The 25,395-nt window shown below is 38.9% G+C and overlaps 1 protein-coding gene across 5 annotated transcripts in view; it reads left to right on the plus strand.

Annotated features, from left to right (window-relative positions):
- Window positions 1–15,353, plus strand: part of LOC134531718 (uncharacterized) — a 28,963-nt gene extending 13,610 nt beyond the window's left edge. For all 5 annotated transcript variants that reach the window (XM_063367554.1, XM_063367553.1, XM_063367556.1 and 2 more), the window contains 4 exons: window positions 1,904–2,085; window positions 2,581–2,775; window positions 7,376–7,585; window positions 14,829–15,353. In XM_063367554.1, the coding sequence (XP_063223624.1) occupies window positions 1,904–2,085; window positions 2,581–2,775; window positions 7,376–7,585; window positions 14,829–14,996 (755 nt within the window). In that variant the 3' untranslated portion in view covers window positions 14,997–15,353. The remainder of the gene's footprint in view (window positions 1–1,903; window positions 2,086–2,580; window positions 2,776–7,375; window positions 7,586–14,828) is intronic.
- The last annotated feature ends 10,042 nt before the right edge of the window (window positions 15,354–25,395 follow it).

A 25,395-nucleotide genomic window follows, 5' to 3' on the forward strand; every position in this document is an offset into this window, starting at 1 on the left:
TTTGAAATACCAGAACATATGAATATACCATACAATCATATTTAAAACCAGTTGTAATGAAGTGCCTTTTTGACAAGAAAAAAATACATATGTGCATTACTGTTTAAGAAAGTCTTTGATGACAATTGTCAGTGATTTATATATCACCTTCAAAAAAGCATCATGGAATGTACACAATTATGAGTTCTGAGTTACAGCTTTTACTTGGTCAATTCTGAGTTACATAATGTGCCAGATTAATCAAAGAGTGCCCACTGTACCAAATGAGACAACTCGTTCGAGTGAACAAACATTTCTCAGAGTTATTTCAGATGGATTGTTGTGGTGTGAACTCCGCCACATTGTCAATTACCAGTTTTAGAGACTCGGAGCAGTGTGTGCGCAACGCATCCTTGCCTGGCGGGGCGCATGCCTGGGAGTTATGGGAACCGCAGCGCAAATATCTGCAATGCGGACATTTTCAAATCCGCACCTCTGATTGGTCACGATGCTCTGCAGCACAACCACCCTTCTCCGACGAGTATAAAGAGAGGTGCGCTGGCGAACACCAGGCAGAACAGAAGCAGAACACCAGCAAGAACCACGAGTGAAACGGGAGTATACCAGACTGGACAAGCTGCATTCACACGATACCGCATGACACATCGATGCAACAGAGAAGTGACCTTACATACGTGTCCTATACAGAGTTACATAAGACATAAATAAGATTATGTGCTGACATGAGAAGAAGTGACAAAGTATAGTGACAGTCATACAGCCTTCCTTTAGCTGTCTGATGACTCGTGTATCTTGCTGGTGTTCTGCTTCTGTTCTGCCTGGTGTGCGCCAGTGCGCCCCTCTTTACACTTGTTGGAGAAGGGCGGTTGTGCCGCAGAGCGTCTTGACCAATCAGAAGTGTGGATTTGAAAATGTCCGCATTGCAGATATTTGTACTGCGGGTCCCATAACATAGGCATGCACCCCACCAGGCAAGCAAGTTGTCTAATCCATTGAGGATGTGTTGCTCACACACTGCTCCGAGTCTCTAAAACTGGTGATTGATACTGTGGGGGAGTTCACATCATAACAGGGTTAACTGTAAAATATGTGAGTTCTCCTAGTTTTGATTTACTTGGAGTGTAAACAAGATTTACTTACTGTACACTTTGAATGAAACTCATAGCCTTTAGCATGGGCATAAAGCCGTTGAAACATTTTTTCAAGCAAATATTACAGAATGCTTGTACAAAAATTAAATATGTTTCAATTTTGTATTTAATGTTGAAAAATGAATATCTGCGTGTAGTTTCTCGCCTGAAGCAGGGTCTAATGGATGGAATTTGCCAGACACTCATAGCAGCCGGCTGCCCTACCCGAGGGACAGACCTGTCATTCCGGCCTGCCTGAAGAGTGCGTGAGGTGAGATGTGGTATGGAGGAGCAACGGAATGAATTTATGGGGAAAATGGGAGCACCCTGAGAAAACCCACAGGCCAAGACAACATCCGCCATGTTACCCACTTGTTTAAAATCCTGGTTCAGCCCCGCTGAGACTAAAACCGATCGTCTTGATGGGAGGTGAGTGTTCTGACCATTTAAACCACTCTGCTTCCCTTAACCACCTTATCTTGTTATTGAGTTTGATATCAGTAGGGGCTCGAAAAATTAGCATCTGTTTTTTTCTAAAATTACCATATATATATATATATATATATATATATATATATATATATATATATATATATATAATGCTTCTTCATATAATTAGTTTAAAATGTAGTGAATGACATTTTAAAATAATTATCTGAAAAAAGCATTTATTTTTTAAATGAGTGAGATAAAATACCCCTTACAGCAAGATGCTAATTTTTCCGGCCCCTGGATATAAGTATTCACGGTGAGAGTGTTGAACTTGTGTTTAGATAAAGAAGAAGTAAATGGGCCTGATGTCAGACAAGATGATCCAAGATTAGTTGCACGACTGTTGAAACATTTCATTATAAAGCCACCACCACAGGAAGTTCCTTACTTCTTGAATGATGCTGACTTGGATGATACTTCAATGGGTCAGTCAAAGAAAATTCTAAATCTAGTCAACTATAAGGTAAGACTTTGTGTTTATCAACTTTAAAACGTAGTTATGCTATTTGCTTAGCTTACATGATTTAAAAAAAAAAAAAAATTAATTCTGTCCTATTGGTTTTTGTATTGGCAGTGAATATAATTCTTACTCAAGGTTTGAGTTAGTAATCTTTTGTGAAAATAACAAAACATGTGTGGCCAACTAGCATATGTTGCAATGCATTTCAATCTATTTCAACAGTTAAATAGAAAGGTTAATTTACTTTATCCACTTAAACATGTACAAGCTATGTTGTTGTGTGCTTGCTAACTAATTAATTTGCCAAATGGCTTATTAACAGTTTCAGTCTTACTAGTATTTACTCCACTATTCTTTGAATGTTCAAAAAGGTTGACATGTGAAATGACCTTTAATTTTTTTTGAAACTGTAGTACTCAATTTAATTTTTTTCCCTCTATGTCATGTATGTATTTGTGACTGATCTGTATAATTTTTTTTATTATTATTTTAAACTAGAAAAATGGTTTCTTCGTGGAGTGTGGGGCCCTAGATGGTGAAACGCGGTCAAACACACTTGTGTTTGAACGCACATATGGTTGGAGTGGTTTGTTGATTGAAGCGGATCCCTCCAACTTCGCTGAGATGGTGAAGAAGAATAGGAAAGCTTTCCTTTCTCCCACTTGCCTAAGCATCAAACCACATCCCATGAAGGTAACTTCATTTTAGAGACGTGTGAAATAATTTTCCCTCTAATTTTTTTTTTGACTGTATCTTTTAGTAAATGTCACAATACCAATATACATTAAGCTTGGTTTTTTTGTTCTTGAATATTATTTTTTAATGATTTTAGGATTCCCCCTCCCCCCCCCCCCCCCACCACCCCCAAAGTTTTCAGTGCACCCATAAGAAATGCTTTGAAAGTGGAATAAATGGCTCAGTTTTGTGTCCAAGCATGCGTACTTTCAAGGTTAAACCCATATATGCAACAACACTAGGTGTAAACATGCATTAATCACTCCAAAAAATATAGGTCGATAATACGAAATAACAAGCAATCCAATTTATTAATCACAATGCATACAATGCATATAATATGCAAATAACAATTCGATTCCCGCAGGAATACAGGCTAAAACAATGGTGCAATAAATGGGGCAAGCTGACGACGCGTTTAACGTAGCACAATCATACAGGCCACTAGGCAACAACGAGAAAGAAAGAAAGAGTTTACATTTACAATTACCGTTACGACGCGGCTTGACAGGAAGTGTCCAAAGCAATCATGGCATGCCCATATACAGCCGCAGAAAAACACTGTTACATAAGCTACCGGTAGTACTCGGCGTGAGCAAAAGAAACTAAGGCAAAGAATCCAGTTAAGCACTGACCTGAAGGGTCCAAGAGAAATTACAAACATTAATAAACATGGCAAAAATGAAAAAGTGAAAGCGCGGCCACGGCGCGCAAGCAAGAACAAGAAATCATACTAATTACTGAAAATTACAGACGTCAAGTTTCACAGCCGAGTACATACCAACGCGACGCCAACCCCAAGTGACAGTCCTCGTGTCAAATGTACGGAAGACTGCGGCAAATAGCCCGGGTGCCGAGGTTATATAGGCCGGGAACAATACACGGCAGAGTGCACTGGTGGCGCGGTGGGGAAGGGAGGAAGAGGGGGGGTAGGAAGGAGAAGTTAGAGAGGAAGGGGAAAGGAGGGGAAGGAACGCTCAGCAGTGCCCGCACTGCTTCAACCCCCCTCCCTAAAGTGTCTCTGCCCGGAGAGCATGTGGATCCACACGATGAAGAAAGTTCATGATGTTGACATCGGAGACTGGAAACTGGAGATCGCTGCGGCGATCAACGAGATGGCTTCGGACGTAGGCACACGCTACGCAGGTCTTCGGAACAGCGGTAGCAGCCAGCGGCTGATACGGAGTAAGAAGTTCAGATATGAAATTGATGTTCAGCCCAGAACTAGGGCTCGGAGCAGGGCGGTCCTGCGAGTCGCAACCACCCAGGCATGGGAGGGGTTTCCAGCAGGCAACACCAGGTCACAGTGCCTTAGCAGGCTGCCGAAGGGGTCAGCTACGATGTCCAGAGCCCGTCCAGCAAGGGCCAGGGGCAGCCATGGACTCACGGCAGTGCGGGAAGCACTCAGCCGGAATCAACACGGTCGCTCTCCAAGACCCAGAAGCGGCGAGACAGCATCGAGCTTCCACACGACGAGGAAGCCGCCAGGCAAGTTCATGGTAGGACGATGGGCAGAAGCACGATGGGCTCTCACAGGCAGGTGACACCAGTAGGGAGTAGGCAGCGAACGGAAGGTCCCACAGAGACGTCTCTCGGTGAGGTGAAGCTGAAGATCGCTGGCGGAAGTCGGGCACAGCAAGCAAGGGTAACAGGGAAAAAGGATGGCGCGCCAAACTAAAAAAAAAAAAAGAACGGGAGCCGCAACACCACGCACAAATCCGACAAATACAAAACATATGCAGATATAAATTTCAATTTTCAAACACAAGTTCCTAGGAGCACGAACACGAAACAGGCCAATAGGCTAATCTCATAATAATTAATTCTTATCTCATAAGAACAATAATAAATAATTGGTACAACAACAAAGATATAAAGATATATATAATACTGTAACTGGATATAATACTGCAAACAACTTACAACAAACCCATAAAAAAAATACTTTACGAAAGGTTTTACCTGGGTTACGTGAGCTGGGCATCAGAAAAAGCTTTGGTTTGTAAAAAAAGGAAAACACTTGAAAAATACCCAACTTTATTCCTTCCTAATCCTGTTAGCTGTCTGCCCAGCCAATCAGATGGCCACGTTCAGTTAGGGAAACAAAATTGTAGTACAATTTTGGCAGTGAATGTTTGAGAAATGGCAGCTACATCATGCAGTTTGTCCACTGTAAAGGGAATTTTTGAAGTTATATTTCTTTAGGTGCCGTTATGAAAAAGTTATTAGAGTGAATTTTTACAGTGCATGTTGATCATGCAAGAAAATTTTCACTTGATAAAAAAAAAGGCTACATACAAATAAAATAATATATGTGCTTATAAAAACTTTTATTTTAGGGATTGATATTGAATACTGGTCCATATCATTAAAAATATTTATATATTTTGAATATTAGTGGTAGAAATTGTGTTTATAAACTTATCAAGCGTATTATATAAGTGAGGTTATATTCCCATATGTATAACAAAGTCAGGTTATTTGTAAGCTTGCATTGTTGTTGGCAGAGAGTGTCTGTGGAAGGTTTAGTAGTCTCCTGGCCGTTTTCATAGGAGTGTTTGTGAGCTCATGCTTCTATATGTATAATTTATTTGCATTATAAATTATTACATATTTATTGAATTTCCTTGTTAATTAAAATTTATCTAAAAAAATTTTTACTAAATAAGATATTAATTTTATGCACATGGTTATATTAATATTGTAAACTGAGTATTTATTTAAAAAATTTAATTTGGTTGAAATTATACTTTACTAACTTTATTTGTAATATCACTCCAGTACTTATATTATTTAAGTTTTCAAGGACATCTGCTAACATTGCATGTTCCTTCTGGTTCGGAACTGGTATGGTCTGAAGCAGCTTAGTGGAGGTCCTTGCTGGGCCAAGGCTAGTTCTGTGGCTCATTCTTCCTCACTCCAGCCTTTCACTTCTGCAGCTGCTTCGAACTGTTGTCTGTTGCTGCGGCTCAAGTGACCACTTTTTCCGTTTACTGCATAATGTCGATACTCACCTGGCGAGTGGTTTTTGTCAAAACATAATGTTCCAACAAAACATAATGTTCTGAAGAAATATCAGAAACAAGTTCAAACGAACAAAAATGTTGGTCCAGTTGCTGAAGCAGTTAAAACTGAAAAATTTTCAAGCAATCTTAGTTTATTTTATATCTATGATAACTTTGTATTTTTACAAGTACATATGTACCAGTTTGTCTTTAAAACATGGTTTTCTACTAATATTTGTTGTATAGTTATTCTCTACCAGCATTGCACGGTTCTGTGTTATTCTGTTTCTGCTGTGAAATATTTGTCGCTACACCCGCCCCTCGAAGTAACGCCCTAATTCGTTCCAGGAAAACAGACTGTTAATCAAAACCGCACTAATCAAATACATTGTTTCCCTAAGAATGCATGTTAATCAAAGTAATACATTTTCCAATTAGATAAGTGTGCCTGCTAACTACCATTTTAATAAAGACAACGCTCCTGTTAAAATTATTTTTCAGTACAAATATATGTCTAAATACTTTTGAAGTACATTTAAATAAATGTTGAATAACATTTAGGGATTAAACAACCTAAAATTAAATTTAAAAAGTTCACGTATCACATTTTTAAATATAGGGCTTGGGCATAGCATTCCTAAGTATGCACTAAAAAAAATTATGAGTTACAAAATAATAATGTTTTTAATATAGAAGATATATTTCAGTTTTAATATGAATTAAAAAACCATGAACTTAACATTTTTTATTATTAGAAAGATTATTTAACTTGTTAATGTAATTCCCGACTATATTGTTTACTAAATGTGTGTTTTCCATGATTTGCCACTAGCGCATCATAGTAGACGCGAAATAAACTAGCCCTGAAAGTTAGCTTTACTCTCCAGAGCTGCAGCTCACATGCAGAATGGCATAAATAGGTAAATGTTGGCTGAAAACACAGGCGTCATTGAAGATACATAAATAATGAAGGAAGCGAATAGCTATTAAGGAAAGAGCAAAATAATGTTTGTTGATTCATCACATTATTAATTTGTTGCATTGCATTTATTGCTACACAAGTGCCATTGCCATTGTGCGAGTAGGGAAATAAAAATTCACATAAAAGAAAACAGCGCTACTTCGAATTTATGACTACACTACTTCAAATAATGTCCTAATTGTCTTCATTACTTCAAAACCATGCTAATCGAACAGCATTACTTCGAGGGTGGGTGTATATTTTTCTCATGTAAGTATTCTTGATTTCTTTAGATTGACTAGGTTATAAAAAAAAGTTTATTATTTTATACTTTTTTCATTTTAAATGGTGTTTTTTAAATAAAATAATGCATAGTTCAGTTATTTTTTCTATTGTAAGAAAGAGAAAAATATTTGTTTAGTAGGAATGAAAATGACTTGTTTAGGTACATTTTTGACTAAGATTTAGCTAACAATTGGTTATAAAAAGTTATTTTTATACCTTGTGTTGGATACTGTTTTTGTTGTAAGGAAGTTTTACTGTTAACATGGAAATTGCTGTGTGCTCTAACATCCATTTGTTTGTATTTGAGGTGTCGTTCAAGCAAGCTGTGAACATTGGGAAGATATCGGACTACCCGGCAGGCTACAGAGCGGATGGCTATGTGGACGTGCAGTGTTTCCCGCTGTACACGTACTTGCTAGCGTTGAACCGCACCACCGTGGATTACTTCAGCCTGGATGTGGAGGGCAACGAGCTGGATGTGCTCAAGACTATACCGTTTGATAAAGTGGACATTCGGGTGAGCTGCTCGTTATTAAACTTCTTCCTTACAAAAGGTGTGTGCTCGTAGTGTGACACCTGGGTCCAGCTGTTTTGGTTTTCCATGGTCGCCCTGGGATGGGTTTCTTAGCATACGCCATAGGCTTAGCCGATATCTTTCCGAATTCCCTAAAACTATTAAGCTGAGTACACCCATCTAAAATACTCTATCGATATGTAAAAAAAAAAAGTTAATATTATGATAGCAAGTCCTAGAACTAAAGAGGTGAAATAATAAACCTGTAATTATGTGATATTTTCATGCTGGTGGTTAACACCATTTTAAAGCACCCTGCTTAAATTAAATTAAATTAAATTTTGTCTAGAGCTGTGCTTGCTGTTGATTTTAAACATTTTATATCTCTCTCTCTCTCTCTCTCCCCCCCCCCCTTTTTTTTCCCCCATCATTGGATTGAAAGATAAATTATATTCGTAACAGTTTATTCAGTACAGTAGGTGTGTAAAAAATGCAGGAAGGAAAAATACAAAAATATAAGACACACTGCAACAGGATGGTGTTATCTGTTCAAATTCAATGTGCAGTGTGAAGTAACAATCAACAGTGGTCAAAAGTGGCATAGGTGAAAAGTAGTAGTAATTGGATGCAGCGGCGGCATCATTACGTTGTATGGCTTACCTCTCCCTCCCCTGGTTTACCATTCTTCAAGGCTAAAGCTCATCCCTCCCATAGACACAAACCATCTTGTCTGCCCCCTCTTACAACCTTCCTCGTGAGAAACTGTCAGCATCTTCCACTTCTCTCCTTACTGCCTGTGATGAAGCCAAAACACCACCCAGTATTGCATAGTCCGTTCCTGGTAAAATTAGTATTTTTTAGGCCCATGCAACAGGCATTTTTACAGTTAATAATATTGTGTAAGTTATTGGGACATCAGACATTACATTTTTTAAAAAAAAAGTGCATTAGTTAAACTTTGTTCATTAGTCGCACAGCAGTATTTCTGCTGGAAATTTGAAATTTCTTGGCTGGAATTATACTCACCTTTCCCTCCACATTTTAACATTTCCAGCACGTGTTGCATAGTAAGTGCAACCATATGCAGCATGAGAGAGAAAGAAAAGCGATTGAGTAGCAACTTCCTCTGCCCTACGGCTAATCGCCAGCAACCCCTTGTTATCTTAACACAGTCGCATTCCTCACATCCGCTAGGGAGGTTCACCAGTAAACAGCATTTAGAAATGGCATAGGTGATGCTGTTCATAGACACGACAAGCAGTTTTTCAACTAAGCTCTTTTCAACTAAGCTCTTTTCAACTTGCTAGACAAACAAATAATTCATGATGGCTTTCAAAAATTTACTGTTTTCTTGCACTAAAATGTGTATACAGTATGTTTTAATGAATGTGTTTGTCATTACAGCACAATTTTTTTCTTGAGCACAAACGCCTAAGAACAGAATGAAACAATATAAGCGTATACTGAACTTTGTATTTATTCCCTTTTATTCTGGTAGTCAATGTGTGTTCATAAACATTTTTAATGCCGAGTTGTTGAAGATTAACTGCACCACAAGGCATGTAATGCTTCCAGCCCCTGTGCAAGTCTTGTCTAACCAGTAGTACTTCTGTTTCACCCCTCTATCAATCCTGTAAAGATTGAATACTAGCATGTCTTTGGGGGAATTAATAAAAGAGGGGAGAAGAAAAGTATCAGTGGTGATAAAATAAGCAGGAAAAGGAGGCAGAATACATATTTTGCTTGTATTTTTTACGTGAGAAATATCTTACATGTGTAGGTCTATAAAAAATATGAGCAGTTCTTAATATTAACACTCCACATGCTGTTCACAAAGTTACTTTTCAAGTGATCACAGGATACAGGAATAACATTGTGTCTGAAAGTCTGAAAGGCAGGCACGATTACACCGTATGATATGCTGTAACGTACAGTAGATATTTTTTAATGTCTGCTACGGAAGAGATGCGAGCATCCAAGACCGGCTGGCAGAGGGTGGGGGGAAGTGAGAAAACAGCTGTCTGTCCACGTGGCAGCGCACATTCCTCACAACGTGTACTCTTGCAGTAGTTACTAATGTAACATTTTTGTCTCCTAAAAGTAAAGCAATTTTTTTCAAATTTGTGTAGGCAACATGTAGAATTCACGAATCCTACATAGTAATGCAAATAGATCTGATAGATATCTTGTCTGAACATAGTCCTTAACACTTAACTCCAGATGGTAACTGAGGCAGTGAGCTATAGGCTAATCGTGGGCAAGTTTCTTAAGAAAAGCAGCTACACCTTTTCAGTGACCCAAATTCACAGAAGCACCATCAGCTAGGAACATCACAAGTTTATTTTCAATATCAGCAATACTGAGATCAAAGACCCTGTGATAGCATTTGAGAATGCCCTTTGCCATTTCATCTTCTAGATCTGCTATTTTAAGAAATTTACATTGTACATAAGCAGCTTTATGTACATACTTTATCAGAAATAAAGTCTCTAATAATGACACACTGTCGAATGAACACCACAAATTCTGAAGTATGCAACATTTTTCAAATCATCTTTTATTGAAATTTTTGTGTATTCGCCAATATACTGTGTTTTACAACATTGTTGTAATTATTACCTAGGTCAACACCATGACCTTTTTCAGTATAAACAAACTGTGAAAATTTTGTAAATAAAATTTCTTCTTTGGACAATACATATACTATATCAATGAGTTTACCCACACATGTTTTTGTTTTTTCTCATACAGTAGAATTTGAGTACCAATATATATAATTATTATTATTATTTTTACTAATTGATTTTGGTTTATTTCCGAAATTCACAGTATATGTATTCATGTTGGATTTTGTGTGCTTAACATATTTTTCTTCAAAGTCATACCATGCACTCCAATAATAAAGGAAGAATTGAAATTTCATAACTACCATAGGTTTTCTTAATTTTTCTGATGCAAGCTACAGTATAAAAACTGACATGATTATCATTGGATTCACATTGTAACCACATATTCTGTGGATCAAGTCGGCTTTCCATTTTTAAAATATGTTTTAGTCTCATCACCCACTGCTTGCTGCCATGTTACGGTAAACTTGCAGGCTAGCGGGGAGGGAGAAGCCCCCACCGCAGCGTGATACCTCAGCGCTCGGGGCAATTCACAAAAAGATCCCTCAAGTCGCAGGGAATACCAAACTAGAGTGCATCCCTTCAGTTAGGGACGAAAGCAGAGCTAGGGTGAAGTGAGCAAAAACATGAGAGACATCTAACGATCCATTTCAATAGCCCTTTATTTGCAAAAAACAACTAATCATAACAAAATGATACAATGGGAGAGAGGACACGGCCTCAAACCCCGTAAGGAGAACAACCCCGCATACAAGGTAGACAAAGAACAAGCAAGTATCCACAATATTACAAACCACACGGTCCCACAGCCCAAACGGCCGTTTACAAACAAGTCGTACTAAACGGGTAAACAAGTTGCATCAACATTGACTGGAGGACTGTCCTCAACAAATTACAAGTTACCCTAATGAGAATTGACAGTATATGCAGTAATCGAAAATACCAGGAGTATATAAATATACATACCACTCAAACAGAAAGGCTCAAAGTCACTAAAACTTTCTAGAATGGCAAAGCTCAATAATGATATGAGTCCCAAGGCCTCAAGCAGGAGATACAATTATTTATAAATTTATTACCACGAATTTGAACATACAATGACGAGTTTCATAAGATCACTACCCAAATACCATCATATAAGCCACCAGTAAAATTTAAGAGTGGTACGCAAAAAAAAAAAAATATAGCGCCGAAAGGGTAAGCTGCTTACAAACTCGCGAGCACACGCAGAGTCAAACGACACTCGTAATGACGAAGTATCAGGTCAGGCAAAAGGGGCCCTTACAATGAAAGGCGAAGTATTCGCGTAGCGATTCATAACATAAGCCAGCTACTCGTAGCAAACCATACTTAGGGCACATGAAAAAATAAACTAAAACAACAAACACCTACACTCAAACTCAAGAATGAACACCGCACATACACGCGCGAGGACCTAGTTAACACCCGTGTCTACTAGTGCTTATCTTACAATAGGGAACGACCAGCCAGCGCGACGAGAATACCACAGAGCAAAAACTGTGCCTCGCGCCTCGGCCGGCCGTCATCAGCGGGCCCGGCAGAACCTCATAAAGGAATCGAAAACGGCAAGCACAGTAAAAAATAATAATAGGGACAGTACATAAGTCAAACGCGGCAAGCCACGGACACAAAAAAGAAAATGTACAAGGCACAGATATAAACTGGCATGGTTGGCACTGAGCAAAAACATACGAACGGTTACCCGAAACAGAATTTAGAAGTGACAAACCGAAAGAAAAATTTAACCAAGAAGGAGAGGAAAGAAGCTACATGGCTAACACGGCCTAATGGAACGGTCACTGCGCTCCAATAATCTAACGCCAACCATACCTGCATGCGAGATCTGCGCCCTGCCGAGCCCGAAGACGACTGCCCATTCCAATCGCTAAACCGTCGCAGGAAGCTCAGAGGCGGAGAGGGAGGGCGAAAGGGGAAGGAGAGGAGGAACAAGGAGACCAATCGAGGAGGGGAGGGAAAGCCAACGTGCGCTGACAGTATAAGCTGGCCGCTGCAAACTAAACATTAAAGATTATCGATGCTAAACACTATCATACTTCCAATGTTTTGTTGTTGGAAACAAGGAACATCATAGATTATTTAGCAGTGAAAGTGTGATGTTAGTACTTAATCAAAATTTGATGATATCCATCACAGAGTTGCACATTCTTTCAGAACAGTTTCTTATGTTTCCATACAGCAAATAATTGCAAAATTTACAATAATATTTTAAAAATAAATTGCATAGAATTTTGTGACGAAAAATTACTTTTGTATCGCGTGTATGTATAAAATGTATCACATAAGATGATGTGATACCACTAAAAATATACACCGGATGACATGTAGCCTTTGTGTGGCTAAATCATATGTTGAGGTAGACATTGCACAGAAGTAACTAAGTTATCAATGTAATGCTCAAAATTTTGCTGGTTTATGTATGGCATGTATTTTGCAATGTTATGTCCAAATACTATGTAGTAAAACACATTTATTTTTCAATATTTAATCAGATATGGTTTCCTAAAAGATAACCAAGCATTTTAAACAAGCAAAGAATTAAATTAAATAAAAAGCTATCAAAGTTAAGATTGTTGCAGCTCTCTGATTACTTTATACAGAGATGCCAACCTAATGGAGTGCCTGTCAGTAGTGAGCAACAATTGGCTTAATAAAGAGTGAAAAGGGGGGGGGTGGTGGTTCGGGGGCCCTCCCCCGGGAAAATTTTGTTTAGTAAGTGCAAAATGGTGCTATTTAAACTATTTTACTGGTATAAATACCAATATTATTTTAAGAAAAATTTTCCGAAATAGGAGACTGGGTAGGGTTGATACCGTATTTGAACAAATAATGTCTGCTAAACAAATAAAACAATCAAAACACGGCCTTAAATTAAAGGTAACTTGCAATTTAGAGAAAATAACCACCTAGTGCTAACATGCTTCAGTATCTTATGGCTTTTAAGTTCAGGTCCACACATCTCTTGGCAAACTTTCAAATGCATTTTTCTTTTAGAGCTCTTTTCAAGATAAAAATATACATCTACCAAGAATGATTCAATGTTGAAAGCCAATTCCAATGTTTTTGTTGCTTTCTTTGATGCCAAATGAAGCAGATGACACACACAGCCCCGTATTATCATTGCAGGATGCTGCTGCTTCAGAAATGCAAGAACACCCTTATTCTTGCCAATCATGGTGTTGGCATTATCACATCCAAATGACACACATTTTTCCCACTTCAATGACATAATTTTCAACTCTTTGTCTAATATCTTAAATATTCCTTCCTCTGTGTTGTCAAAACACTCAACGAGTGAAAGCTGAAGTGTCATAACCTGTTCCTTCACAATAATATGTAACCACAAAAGGATACAATTTACAATCATTGTCATTGCTGCTGTCTGTTGCCAAAAAAAAAAGGGTGCGTTCTGAATCCTATTTATGATGCCTGTGACCGTTTCATCAGGCATGCTCTTCACAATTGCGGTGGTTTTTGTTCTCCCACAAAAATATTTGTCTGCTATGTTTGAGTCATGAAACATTGCTTTAAATAACTGTTTTGCATGATCAGCTGCTGATAACGACAAATTGTGTTCAATGAGAAATCGTGTGAAATAACACACTGCACGAATAACACTCGTGTCTTCAGCAGATGTGAAAAAAGAGGTTAGTGGTTTACACTGACCTCTAAGGCGACCATTTTCTTCATGTTTTTTGGATGCGACAATCATCGCGTCCACCGTGTTTTACAGAAAAATCACCTTTGCACGTCTCACAAAACATTTTGTTTGTAGACATTTTTGAAGGTTGTAGGCATGGATATTCTTCCGTGTAAGATCTCCGATAATGCTGATTCGGTAGCCCGTTAGATTTCTTCGAACTTGAAGGCTCGCACATATTTTCAGTGATAGAACTTTTACGTTTCAACATTTTCTGTCATTATATCGCAAATAACACACCAAATGTAGTGTAGCATACACACGGAATCAATACACACATAACCTAACCGACACACCGGAAAATAACAAAGCAAAATGAAACGGCTTAGATATATTGAGTCATTACTGGACACTGTAAAATAAAATGTTACGAAAAGTGAGTCTAGGGCATTTTGTTTCACAAGTGTGACATCACACATGCATACATCTATGGAACACGAACACAACATACCACATATTGCTGCGACGTAATGTAAACAAACCGAAAAACCATAAAATGCATAAAATCTGTAGTTTTAACCTACCATCCGTATTGCCGTAGTCAAGTAACGAAAATCGTAGAAACTACGGAAAATCCGTAGTACTTGGCATCTCTGCTTTATAAAATATGTAAGGCCCTCTAAATGACTGAAGTTGCCATCACTGTTCTACAATGTAATTTTTTAATTAGTTTAATTTTATTGTATAAGTTAATGAGGCAGTCAAACTCCATATTACCATTCCAGCAGTATTACTTGCACAGTAATGCTATGTACTTGTTTTGTGTAATGGAACCACGGATCCTTCCAACATTTTGCTATCCACACTCATATTTTAAGACAACCTTTTGTGTAAAGTGTATCATAATTATGGTTTATGTTTTTTCTGTTTTGTTTTTCAGACCTTGTCTGTGGAATTCTTTCATGTGAAAGTTGGAGAAGACGATGGGAAAAGCTATCTGAGAGAGTTCATGGAATCTAAGGGTTATGACGTGGACAGTGAAGTTACCCATGAAAATAACTTGGCTAATGACTTCATTTTTTATAAGCGAAAAACGAAGAATCTTTAGCACAACTGATGTGAAAGAAAGATGATGTACTTGTGCTTGTATTACCCGTAAAACTTTCAAACAAGCAGCATGGTTTGGAAGGTGAACTTTTTTCAGACTATTTCTTATGAATGTTATTTTGAAACACCTTAATGTTCAACAACATGTAGCATATTAGTGGTTTTCATGTGAAAACAGGAAGTAAATTGTTGATAAGTGCCATTTGGTTGAATATTATATAACATACTCATCATACTGTATGTGATGTCGTATTGTTTTGGTATTGATAAATATCATATCTTCCATTGTTTAAAGTTGTAAAGTTCTGTACAAAGTGAAGGTCACATACTCCATAAATATTAAACTTGTTAATTTATAGATGACATTGTTTTGATTTGCGCTGTTTCCTCATCTCCATTAATTATAGGTCAGCATTTTTATGGCAAATGGTATGTGTCATATAAACAAAATAAAACAATCTAGATATTTGCTTTTGTACTGTCATATGTTTGTTACTTTAAAAGTCTTTTACATTAGTCATTTTATAGGGTCCGTGTGGATGATGAGATGTCTGAGCAGGGAAGTTTCATGTCAGGAATGCTTTGTGATGAACGATAGGGCTTAAAGGGTGCATGAGACTGCTGATCACTGTGTGGTTAGAGATGCAGAGGGAGGATTTGGATGAACTGGAAGAGTGTGTAGAAATAAATGACATGAAGATAAACATAGCAAGACAAAAATGGTTATATTTACTAGGAAAAAGAAGTAATAGGTGAAATTCAAAGCTATAAGTATCTAGGGGTAGTGTTTCAAGGAAACCTTTGGGGGGGAGCAGGTAGTTCAGAAGAGCAGGCAGGCCCTGGGTTTGCTGGGCTAGGTGCTTAGAAGGGGAGCAGTGTTATAAAGGAAAAGAATAAAGGAACCATGGTATGCCCTGTGCCGGAGCATGCTACAGCAATATGGTATCCATATATAGCAGTGCTTGACAGGGAACAGGAGTGGGTGCAGAGGAGAGCAGCTATGTGGGTGAAGGGAAAGTGGAGGAGAATTCATAGTGATGAGAAGGAAAAGTATTTATTAATAGCCCAACAGAGCTGTTGAAGGAAATGGGGTGGGCGAGCCTATAAAGGACGAAGGCTAGTTAGGGTGTATCAAGTATGAGCGTGGTGGGAGTTAGGGGAGAGCTGGGGCAGTGAGTTGCGAGGGGGAAGCCTAGTGAGAAAGTGGGGTGAACGCTGGACACCGGACTTCTTCCAAGTCGCAGCATTCTTCAAACAAAAATGTGATAAAGCAAATGATAGAGGAGTGTAGCGCAAAACTGCTACCCTCGAAAGGTGGCTGGTTCTCGGCCGAGGCCCCAGCTGGGATTCCAGACCACCTGTGACTGCATGCCAGACACTTTGTGTAACCTGTACCAACATCTACTTCTAAGGAGTCCTCTCAGAGGCAGTGCTGTGGGCGTAAACATAGCAACAAAAAAACTCAGAAGAGATATGACAACATGGATATTAGTATGTTTTTTTTACGTGTTTCAGACAGTTACACAACTTTAAATTTTATATTTACTTGTAGTTTTTAAAATTTTTTTTTGCAATCAAACTAACTTGCAAAACAACTGAAATAAAATTCAGAAGTTAAAGGACTCTTCAATGATGAGAGCTATGCATAATATAAAACTGATTTTGTTTATGCTTTATTTAATAGCTTACAAATATTGAAAAGTGTTAAAAATACTATGATGTCCAAAATTAATACCTTTAAAATCTTAAATAAGTTTATAGTAAGCCCTCCATTAACGGACACTTGTTAAACTTGTTATTATAACGAACATTTAATTTTTTTTTTAATTTGGTTAATGAACACGAAACTCATAATTGCAGACATTTTCATGTTACAATTTATGAAGAGGCTGAGTTGGTACTGCGTATTTAAATAGTCTGTATAAACACTCGTATACCAAGCACTGCATAGTTTACACCTGTAAATAATTCTTGCATTCATAATGGTTATATCAGAATGAGACAACTGTCTTTTCTCCCGCGTATGTAAAAAAAAAAAAGAGGGTAAGATGCAGTGCTAATATTTACAATGTGAGTGGCAAATAAAACTACAACCAACTCGCCCCTTCCACCGGCATGCGTCCCGTTATGACTAGGGATTCTGTGCAGGTCGTTCACTGAATTGCTGGATTGCCATTCTATTCCAAACAGTTTGGTAAAGCCTGTTTCACACTATCAGACAGACAAGACAAAACAGGCAGACCGTCTGAAGTTCGACAGAGGCTATACACCTTCAGACTGACTTGTCTGAACTGCTCCAGTCGTTGGTGTTGTGCCGAGAGTGCGGGTTGTGCTTTAATATGCCTCCGTATCTTTCCAAACCACAAAAAATTGGATTAGCATTAAGTGTTTTGGTTATCACATGTGAAAATAAAATTCGACAGAAGAGAAGATTTTGGACGAAGAATATGTACCGACAACATAAAAGATTTACCCATGTCAACTTTATCAAAGAATTGGGATCAGATGATTTTCGTAATTATTTACGAATGAATGAAGAGTGTTTTACCGAATTACTAGTTATGGTAAAGCCACTCATAGAAAAGAAAAATACTATTTTAAGGGAATCTGTGAGCACCGAAGAAAGGCTGATTGTGACACTCCGTTACCTTGCCACGGGGAGATTGTATAAAGACATGAAGTTTAGTGCTCAATTTCACCGCAGCTTTTGTCGTCTGTAATCCCAGAAACGTGCGCAGCTATCTACCATTGTCTAAAACATCAAATAAAGGTAAGGAAAAATCACTTATTATCAACATTTATTAATGCTTAAGATCTTTACAAAAACATATTTAGAATATTCAATCATATATTTTGTTTTACAAAACACTCATTATGAAGCTGTTTGGCTAATGAAGAAACATCTGACTTGGCTCGTGAGATAGTATTATATCAAGCTGCTGTGGAGTTGTTGAAACAGGTTGAGGTAATGTTTCTATAACCGGTGGAAGACTCGAAGCTGGGTGAAATAGTGTAGAAGATGGCACTGGGTTCGATGGTCTACCCGAAGTTAAAGTATCGGAAACTGAGTGGAGGTTTGGGGATGTGTGTGGATGTGGATTGATTTGAGACATATTGAGATACATTGCAGGATTAAAGAAGCTGGGGTGCAAAAAAGGAGATAAAAGAAATGCTGGAATTATCTCTTTCATTTTCATTACTTGGTTGCGACATGTCGCGATCGTACTTGCCACCTGGCCAAATGGTCGTGTGGTCTGGGGCGACAGCGCTACACACTGCAAGACTAGACCAGACAAGGGTGGGGGTGTCTGGTAGTCGGGAGTTTGTCAAGACGTATTTGGTCTGGCGACACACATACACATTGTCCGACATGTACCCCGACTACGAGACCTCCAGACCGTCTGGCAATCTGGTCTGATAGTGTGTAACAGGCTTAAGGGGCCCGCCTACATGCAGTGCAAAGTGAGCTGCAGAGGTTTAACAATCAGTTGTTTTTATCGAAACTATTTGACATGCGATTACCGATTTCGGATATAAAAGAGATTAAGGTACCGGGCATGATCCTAAAGTTGTTTAAGATGTCTCAGACATATAGTCGATTAGTAAATGCATGCTGAATAAGCCTAATTAGCGTATTTTCAGAGGCACGCCAAGCTCACAGTTTTCATTACTATTGCGTAAAACCACTTTTGGATCGTGCACCAATCCTTTCTCTTTCGCTGCGTATATAATTTGCACTAGGTCACAACGGAAAATTTTGAGAAAAACCGTGATTTCTACGACGTGTGCTGCGCGAATGTTCTTCCCGGTATGTGGCGCCGCCACGGCCGCTTGACCTTGGATGACGAGGCAGGATGAAGGGGGGTCTCCGCGCTGCCTTTCTTCCTGTCCTCTTTCAGTTGTGCTTCGCTTGCCCGGACTGAATACTCACCCCGGCTAGGGCGGGCCTGTGGACACCAGACCGGGCTGAGTACACGCGTATTCCACAGTTAGTTGTGTTGAGGCCGAACGACATTAGAATTCAGCGTGACTGCAGGCGGGGTCATAAGGCAAGGTTACGACAGAATGCACCTCGGAAGAAGAACAAAACCATTAAAGGAAGTAAACGCCAAATCGTTGGGCATAAGTAATATTTCATTATACAAGTGATATATTCAAATCGATTTTATATGGCTTTGTTAGTTACGTATTTATTAATTTTATTTTATATGTGGCCATTAATATTTTTAATGGTATAAATTTATATGCAATCAACACTTTTAACCAAAATATGCATTTAACCATTTTAAAAACGCCAAGTTGAAATAAAGAATTTCACGTAACATTTAAAAAAGTATTTTTTTTAACTTCAATTGTGAATGAACGTAAGAATAAGAAGAGCCTTTTTTTTTGGAGGGGGGTGGGGGTTCTTATTTGGTAAGCAGAATTTGGTGCCCAAAGCAATTAGCTACAAACTGTTCGGTGTGTGCAAACATGCATAAATATTGCAGTATTTCAGACAGTGTAAGTTTAATTTGGACATAGAAGCTTGTCATTATAGTCACAATTAAAACAAATACAGTAGAACCCTGTTATAACGAATCTGAAGGGAGTAGTTTATATGTTCACTATAGAGGGGAAACTTTATATCTGGGAAAACTTTTATATTGGCAATACATACTCAAAAGCAAAATCTTAACTACACATAGGCCTAAGCCAAGAAAAGAAGGAATGGAAATACTCAAAGCAACAGTTTTATGAGCAAATGCAGATATTATTTTTAATGAACTATACATGTACAAACTTTCTATTACCTAATGGTTCTTGGACATCGGCGTATTATCCTTTTTTCAGGCATTTAATACTCTGTGACGTTTTCGCAGCTTGAGAAAGAAGATTGTTCAGTTTGTTTAATATTGTACTTAATGTGGATGTTGTAATTGCCGGTTCCTTTGCTATTAACACGTGCGGGACAGTGGGGTTAAAGTCTACCTTTTCAATAATGTCCAGTTTATCTCGCACAGATAATGCCTTACGTTTTTTACCGCGTTTTTCACCCCTTTTTATGTACGTATTTCTTATTGAAGGACATATGCAGCTTAATAAAACGAAATTCTTTTTACCGTCAAAAGTAAATAAACGAAAAATAACGAGTCTGGCGCATCAAAGATCACTACATATCATTTAGTATCGCAGTTGCTAAAGCTGGAACGAAATTTTCTCACTTTCTATGGAAAAATTTAGTCCACAGAGTTCTATCTAGTGGTAGTCTTACGAACCTTACTCGATCAAAATGTCCGAAACGTGAACGATAAAAATGAGACGTAAAAATATTGAATTTGCTGCTATAATGTACATACGTATTTGTGTGGCGGTAATTTATTTTTTATTTTGAATACATATTAAATGTACACGCGTTCGTCCATTCTTTAACTATGCAGGGAAAACTATTTTTTTATTTTCACCAAACTGATCACCATTTCTGGCTACACGTAGTCTACCGAGGCCACGCGATTACGACTTGTTTATCATATGAACAGTGGACAATCGAGTAGCGTATTGCGGAGAAAAACTTCAATGTGATCCAGAATAGATGTTTTGTGAAAAAAACTTGTAATTATATGAAAATATAGAGAAAAATGTGCATTATGTCGGCAAAATTTGTTCGTGGTACGCGGGAAAACGTATCAACATTGACAAAAGTTGTGCGCTATATCCAATAAATTAATACATAACCTCACATCATTTTGGCGGGACTGAGACGGAAATTCACAATAAACGGGAATTCATTATAGGCGGGTTCACTATAAACGGGTTCTACTGTAGTATTTTGCCGGCTGTCCATGGCTGACTGTGATAGTTTGTAGTGGGAACACCTCTACACATTTGAAAATTTTTATACAGAAAACAAGAATAATAAGTCATAAATAGCATTTGTTGCTTGTTATTAATGGCCGTACGATTAGTACACACTTCTATGTTTTTTTCCGGTGATTCAAACCATAAACGTCGGAGTCTAGCAACATACGTGCGGTTCTGGAAGTTGGAAGTGTATGCGTTCGGAGACGTACACGTGTCAATCTCGCTAAGCTCAGACTCACAGTTGACAAACGGAACTCCGTGAGAGTGGTTCAAAAAAAGTATCATATTGCATTATCGCCGCTGCTAATTGTAAAACCTTGACGAATTCCACAGGTTACTAAGAGACGTGTAATGTGTAGCCGCCGCTAAAATAAGAAAAAAACGACGCTGTGTTTATACTAATATCTCGTGTCACTTAAACCTCTCTGTGCGCTGGCGTGTTACGCATTGCGGAAAAAAGTTATCGTCTGTGCACATACCGTTCCACTCGTCTCACGTCACATTCTCATCAAGCACCCGAGCCCGGCAGTCGGACTGCATGCCTGACATTATAGCCCGCAGAATAAAACCATTTGGATATAAATGTTCAATTTTTAGTTTCTTTTGCTTACGAAGAGGCGACGCCGGACGTTTCGGCATCTAGGACCTTATTCACAATGCGCAGTCCGCAGTTTGACAACTTGCAACCGGCAGGCGGCAGTCGGAGATAAACTGTTCCACAGACAGCAGTCCAGCAGTCGCCAGTCGAGCAGTGGGATATCATCTAACTTCATTTCGGACTGCCAGACCGTCCCGGAGCAATGGCATACAAGAGATCCCACGCGGAATGACTGAAGAGTTTTAACATCAGCCGTCGTGTTTAAAATCTGCATGGATGCAACTGACAAAGTATTTTATAAAATTGACAAAGCTATATTCTGGCTGCAGGCACGGCGGCTCAAACAGAATGGATAAGTTGTTTCTGGTTGAGGCAAACGAATGGTGCTAAACCATTCAAAACCATGGCATATGAACATCTGAGGCCAAACATCCTGATGCCATTAAGACCAGGTGACATCAGGATGAAAGAAGAAAAGTTAGTGCTCCTGGAATACCCTAACGGGTTCAGTCCTAGGAGGTGGAGGTGGTGAGGCTAGGCCGGGCTTCGGCCCGAAACAACTTGCCAGACCGCCAGCTGCCAAAATATTTTCACCTATCAGAAAATCTTTCGCGATGATGTGGTTTAATCAAATACTCCCTTGGTCATGATATGTAATTTTGACTGGCGACTCCGGACTGCTGACTATGAACTACGTGTTGCCTACCGATGCTACGCTAACTGCAATCCTAAATTTTGCTTTGGAATTATACAAAAAAACATTTACCACCTAAAACCCTGCAATGAAAATATTTAGCAAATATCTCAAATTTTAAAATTGATTTTTTTATGTTACCTTCTTTAATATCGATATTAATGATAATAACAATTTTAAAGCTTTAATAAAACTGGCCCGTTGTCGTATATCAGGTTTTTTCTATTTACGAAATTCATGAACACTGTCGTTTTTACATGTTTTATGTATAACGTATTCTATATAACTAATATTAAACAATCGAAGGATTATCAGCATTTGTTGTGAAACTTTCCTATAATGTAATAATAACACGTGTAGGGCCTATTGACGAAACAATCGTTCGTTAAATTTTTGTAATACGTATATATGTAAATTTGAGGCAACATTCCTTTTAAACTTGCTGTGCTTATTCAAAGGAAACGTGCAATTAAAAAATAATGCATCATTAGAAATGAAATTATTTTAGGAATGTGTATCTGATGAAAGACGATCCAAGGATGAATCTTTCGCACACACTGTATGCTGATGTAGAATGTAACGCCGACCCTAGTTGTTTCATGGTACGGAAAACTTAAAATTTTGTAATGAAAATTTTTGAACTGTAAATGGACCTTTCTTTTCCATCTACAACGACGCGTCTTCACAAAAAAAAAAATATTTTTGTCAAAAATATTTAGTTAATATTTTTTCCTTAAAATATTCTCATCAATACTAATATTATAAATGCGAAAGTAACTCTGTCTGTCTGTCTGTCTGTCTGTCTGTCTGTCTGTTTGTTTGTTACCTTTTCCCGGCTGAACGGCTGAACGGATCGTAATGAAATTTGGCAAGGAGATAGATTATATCCTGGGGATGGACATAGGCTATATTTTGTCTAAAAAAAAAAAAAAAAAAAAAAATTAAACGTGTTAAAAAAATATATCTTAATTTTATGTAATGTGTGTCATAGATATACAAACTGTTAGTGTCATTCCTCTATGCCTGCCGTGCAATAGCTTTCAAGCCATTACGTTACGTTTTTCTATTGTAAGGAACTAAGTAGAGAGTAAGAAAAAAATAAAGATCTTGACAGTTTGTAGTGTCACCATATTTGTTTCAATTTTCAATACCGTTTTTGCATATTACAATTGAAATTGCAGAAAAAAATCATGTTTCATAAACACATAAATAGTGAGTGTGTGTCATTTCTCTATGTCCACGAGGTCTTGCCGCGTCAATTTTCTCCTTCGGGCGAACCAGTCCGCTTAGTTAAATAAACAGCTTTTATCGTTGAATGATTTCATGATTTATTTCATGAAAATCTGCTCTCATAAAAAAGTAAGTTTTATAGTCATTCAATATGTATCTCTTCTCTCTCTCTCTCTCTCTCTCTCTCTCTCTCTCTCTCTCTCTCTCTCTCTCTCTCTCTCTCTGAAGATCAATCTATGAATCGTTACACATTTATTTCCTTAATTTTTTTTATTTTGATTTGATACAATATGATTTCACTAAAAATCTATTTCTACCCCTTCCTATTTTCATTTCCACATTACGAAGTTTCACTTCTTCCGCGCGGAGGGACTCCACGCAATATTTTTGCATGCAATTAAAAACTATTTTTTAATGATGCCAAAGAAGTATAACTTCTCATGCGCGTACCTAAGTACACGCACCCATTTATTAAATTTAATTTCTTCTATATTTTTTCTCCCTACCTAGGGCACTCATAATTCTTTTAAATTTCATGTTGACGTCGTCTGGCCGACGACCACCCCAGAGCCCGACCTGCACCCGCCAGTATACGCTCCCGCTAACGGAACACACCCCTGGCCATGGCCCACCCGAGTCAGGCGACCCGAACAGCAATGAAAGACAAAGCCGCGGAAACCTGAGTAGACAAGAGAAGAACCGTACCCATTCTTCCTAAAACATTAAATTAGGATTTTAGCGACAATAAAATCTCTTCCAGACACACCCGTTTGGAGTCTAGAGTAATGAGGTCACGCCTGGCGCGAGAGAGGCCGAGCCTCCATCAGACGCCATGCCAGTTCGGCAGTTCAGCGCAGCTCATGGACCGGGGCGGACCTACGTCCCACGGAGAGGCAACATCCTTTGTCTACATTGAAAGTAACGTCCGGTAAATATAGTCACTAATTAACAAAACCCCCTTTATTACTTAACCTCTCCGTGAGTACCCGGTCCCTTTTTTCGGTCCAGGACCTAATCCGGCCGCATCAACTTAAGGACACCCCGCACCACACTTGGTCAACGGGGCTGCTCTTCAGCATACGGCACGGGCCGTCTCCCGCAACGTACAGAACTTTATTTAAGGTCACGCGCACGGCGCTGGCCACAAACCCGCAAGGGAACTTGGACAAACTTAATTGCGGTGCGTGTTTCACCACAGTGGGCACAACACCCGCGCCGAGACATTTGCATACGGGATTGGCCGTCTCCAATCGCCCGCCCCTTAATTCAGTGTATTTTGGTATCCCGTATTTTGTACTGCTAACTTACGTTACCCGAGTAACGAGTGCCACGTAACTTGTGCGCGCCCCCTTAATCCAGTGTATTTTTGTATTGCTAACTTACGTTACCCGAGTAACGAGTGCCACGTAACTTGTGCGCGCCCCCTTAATCCAGTGTATTTTTGTATCCCGTGTTTTGTATTGCTAACTTACATTACCCGAGTAACGAGTGCCACGTAACCTGTGCGCGCCCCCTTAATTCAGTGTATTTTGTGTCCCGCCCTTGTGTTACGAAATTACGTTACCTGCGTACCCAGTGAGACGTCTGAGACGTAACAGCGTCCGAGGCCACGTAACGCGGAACACAAATACGGTGCCACGGAATAACGAATAAACCCCCCCCCCCCCCCCGGGGACCTTTGTAGAGTGTTGCATTGTGTACGACTCGTTCCTATGAATAAAAGGTACGACACCACCACCTCAACTCCACGCCTCTTATTTAAAATCATCTCACGCAACACCGCCGCCGGCCCTAGTGGGCCACGCAGGGGCACATACATCCACGACCCCAAATTCACGACTAGAAACGAGCTAGTCTGGCGCCCACCCGGACAACACAGATCAAGAACCGCCTTTTCCCACTAGGTGCCACACCGGGACTCGAGCCCGAGACCCCGGACGACGGCATTTGGCGCCCGCTGCGTGGGGCAGAAAATAACGTGAAAATTTTTTTTTCTCCACCTCCTGGACATTTTCGAGATAAATTCACCAACAGGCG

Source organism: Bacillus rossius, chromosome 5 (assembly GCF_032445375.1).
Source record: "Bacillus rossius redtenbacheri isolate Brsri chromosome 5, Brsri_v3, whole genome shotgun sequence".
Lineage (NCBI taxonomy): Eukaryota > Metazoa > Arthropoda > Insecta > Phasmatodea > Bacillidae > Bacillus > Bacillus rossius.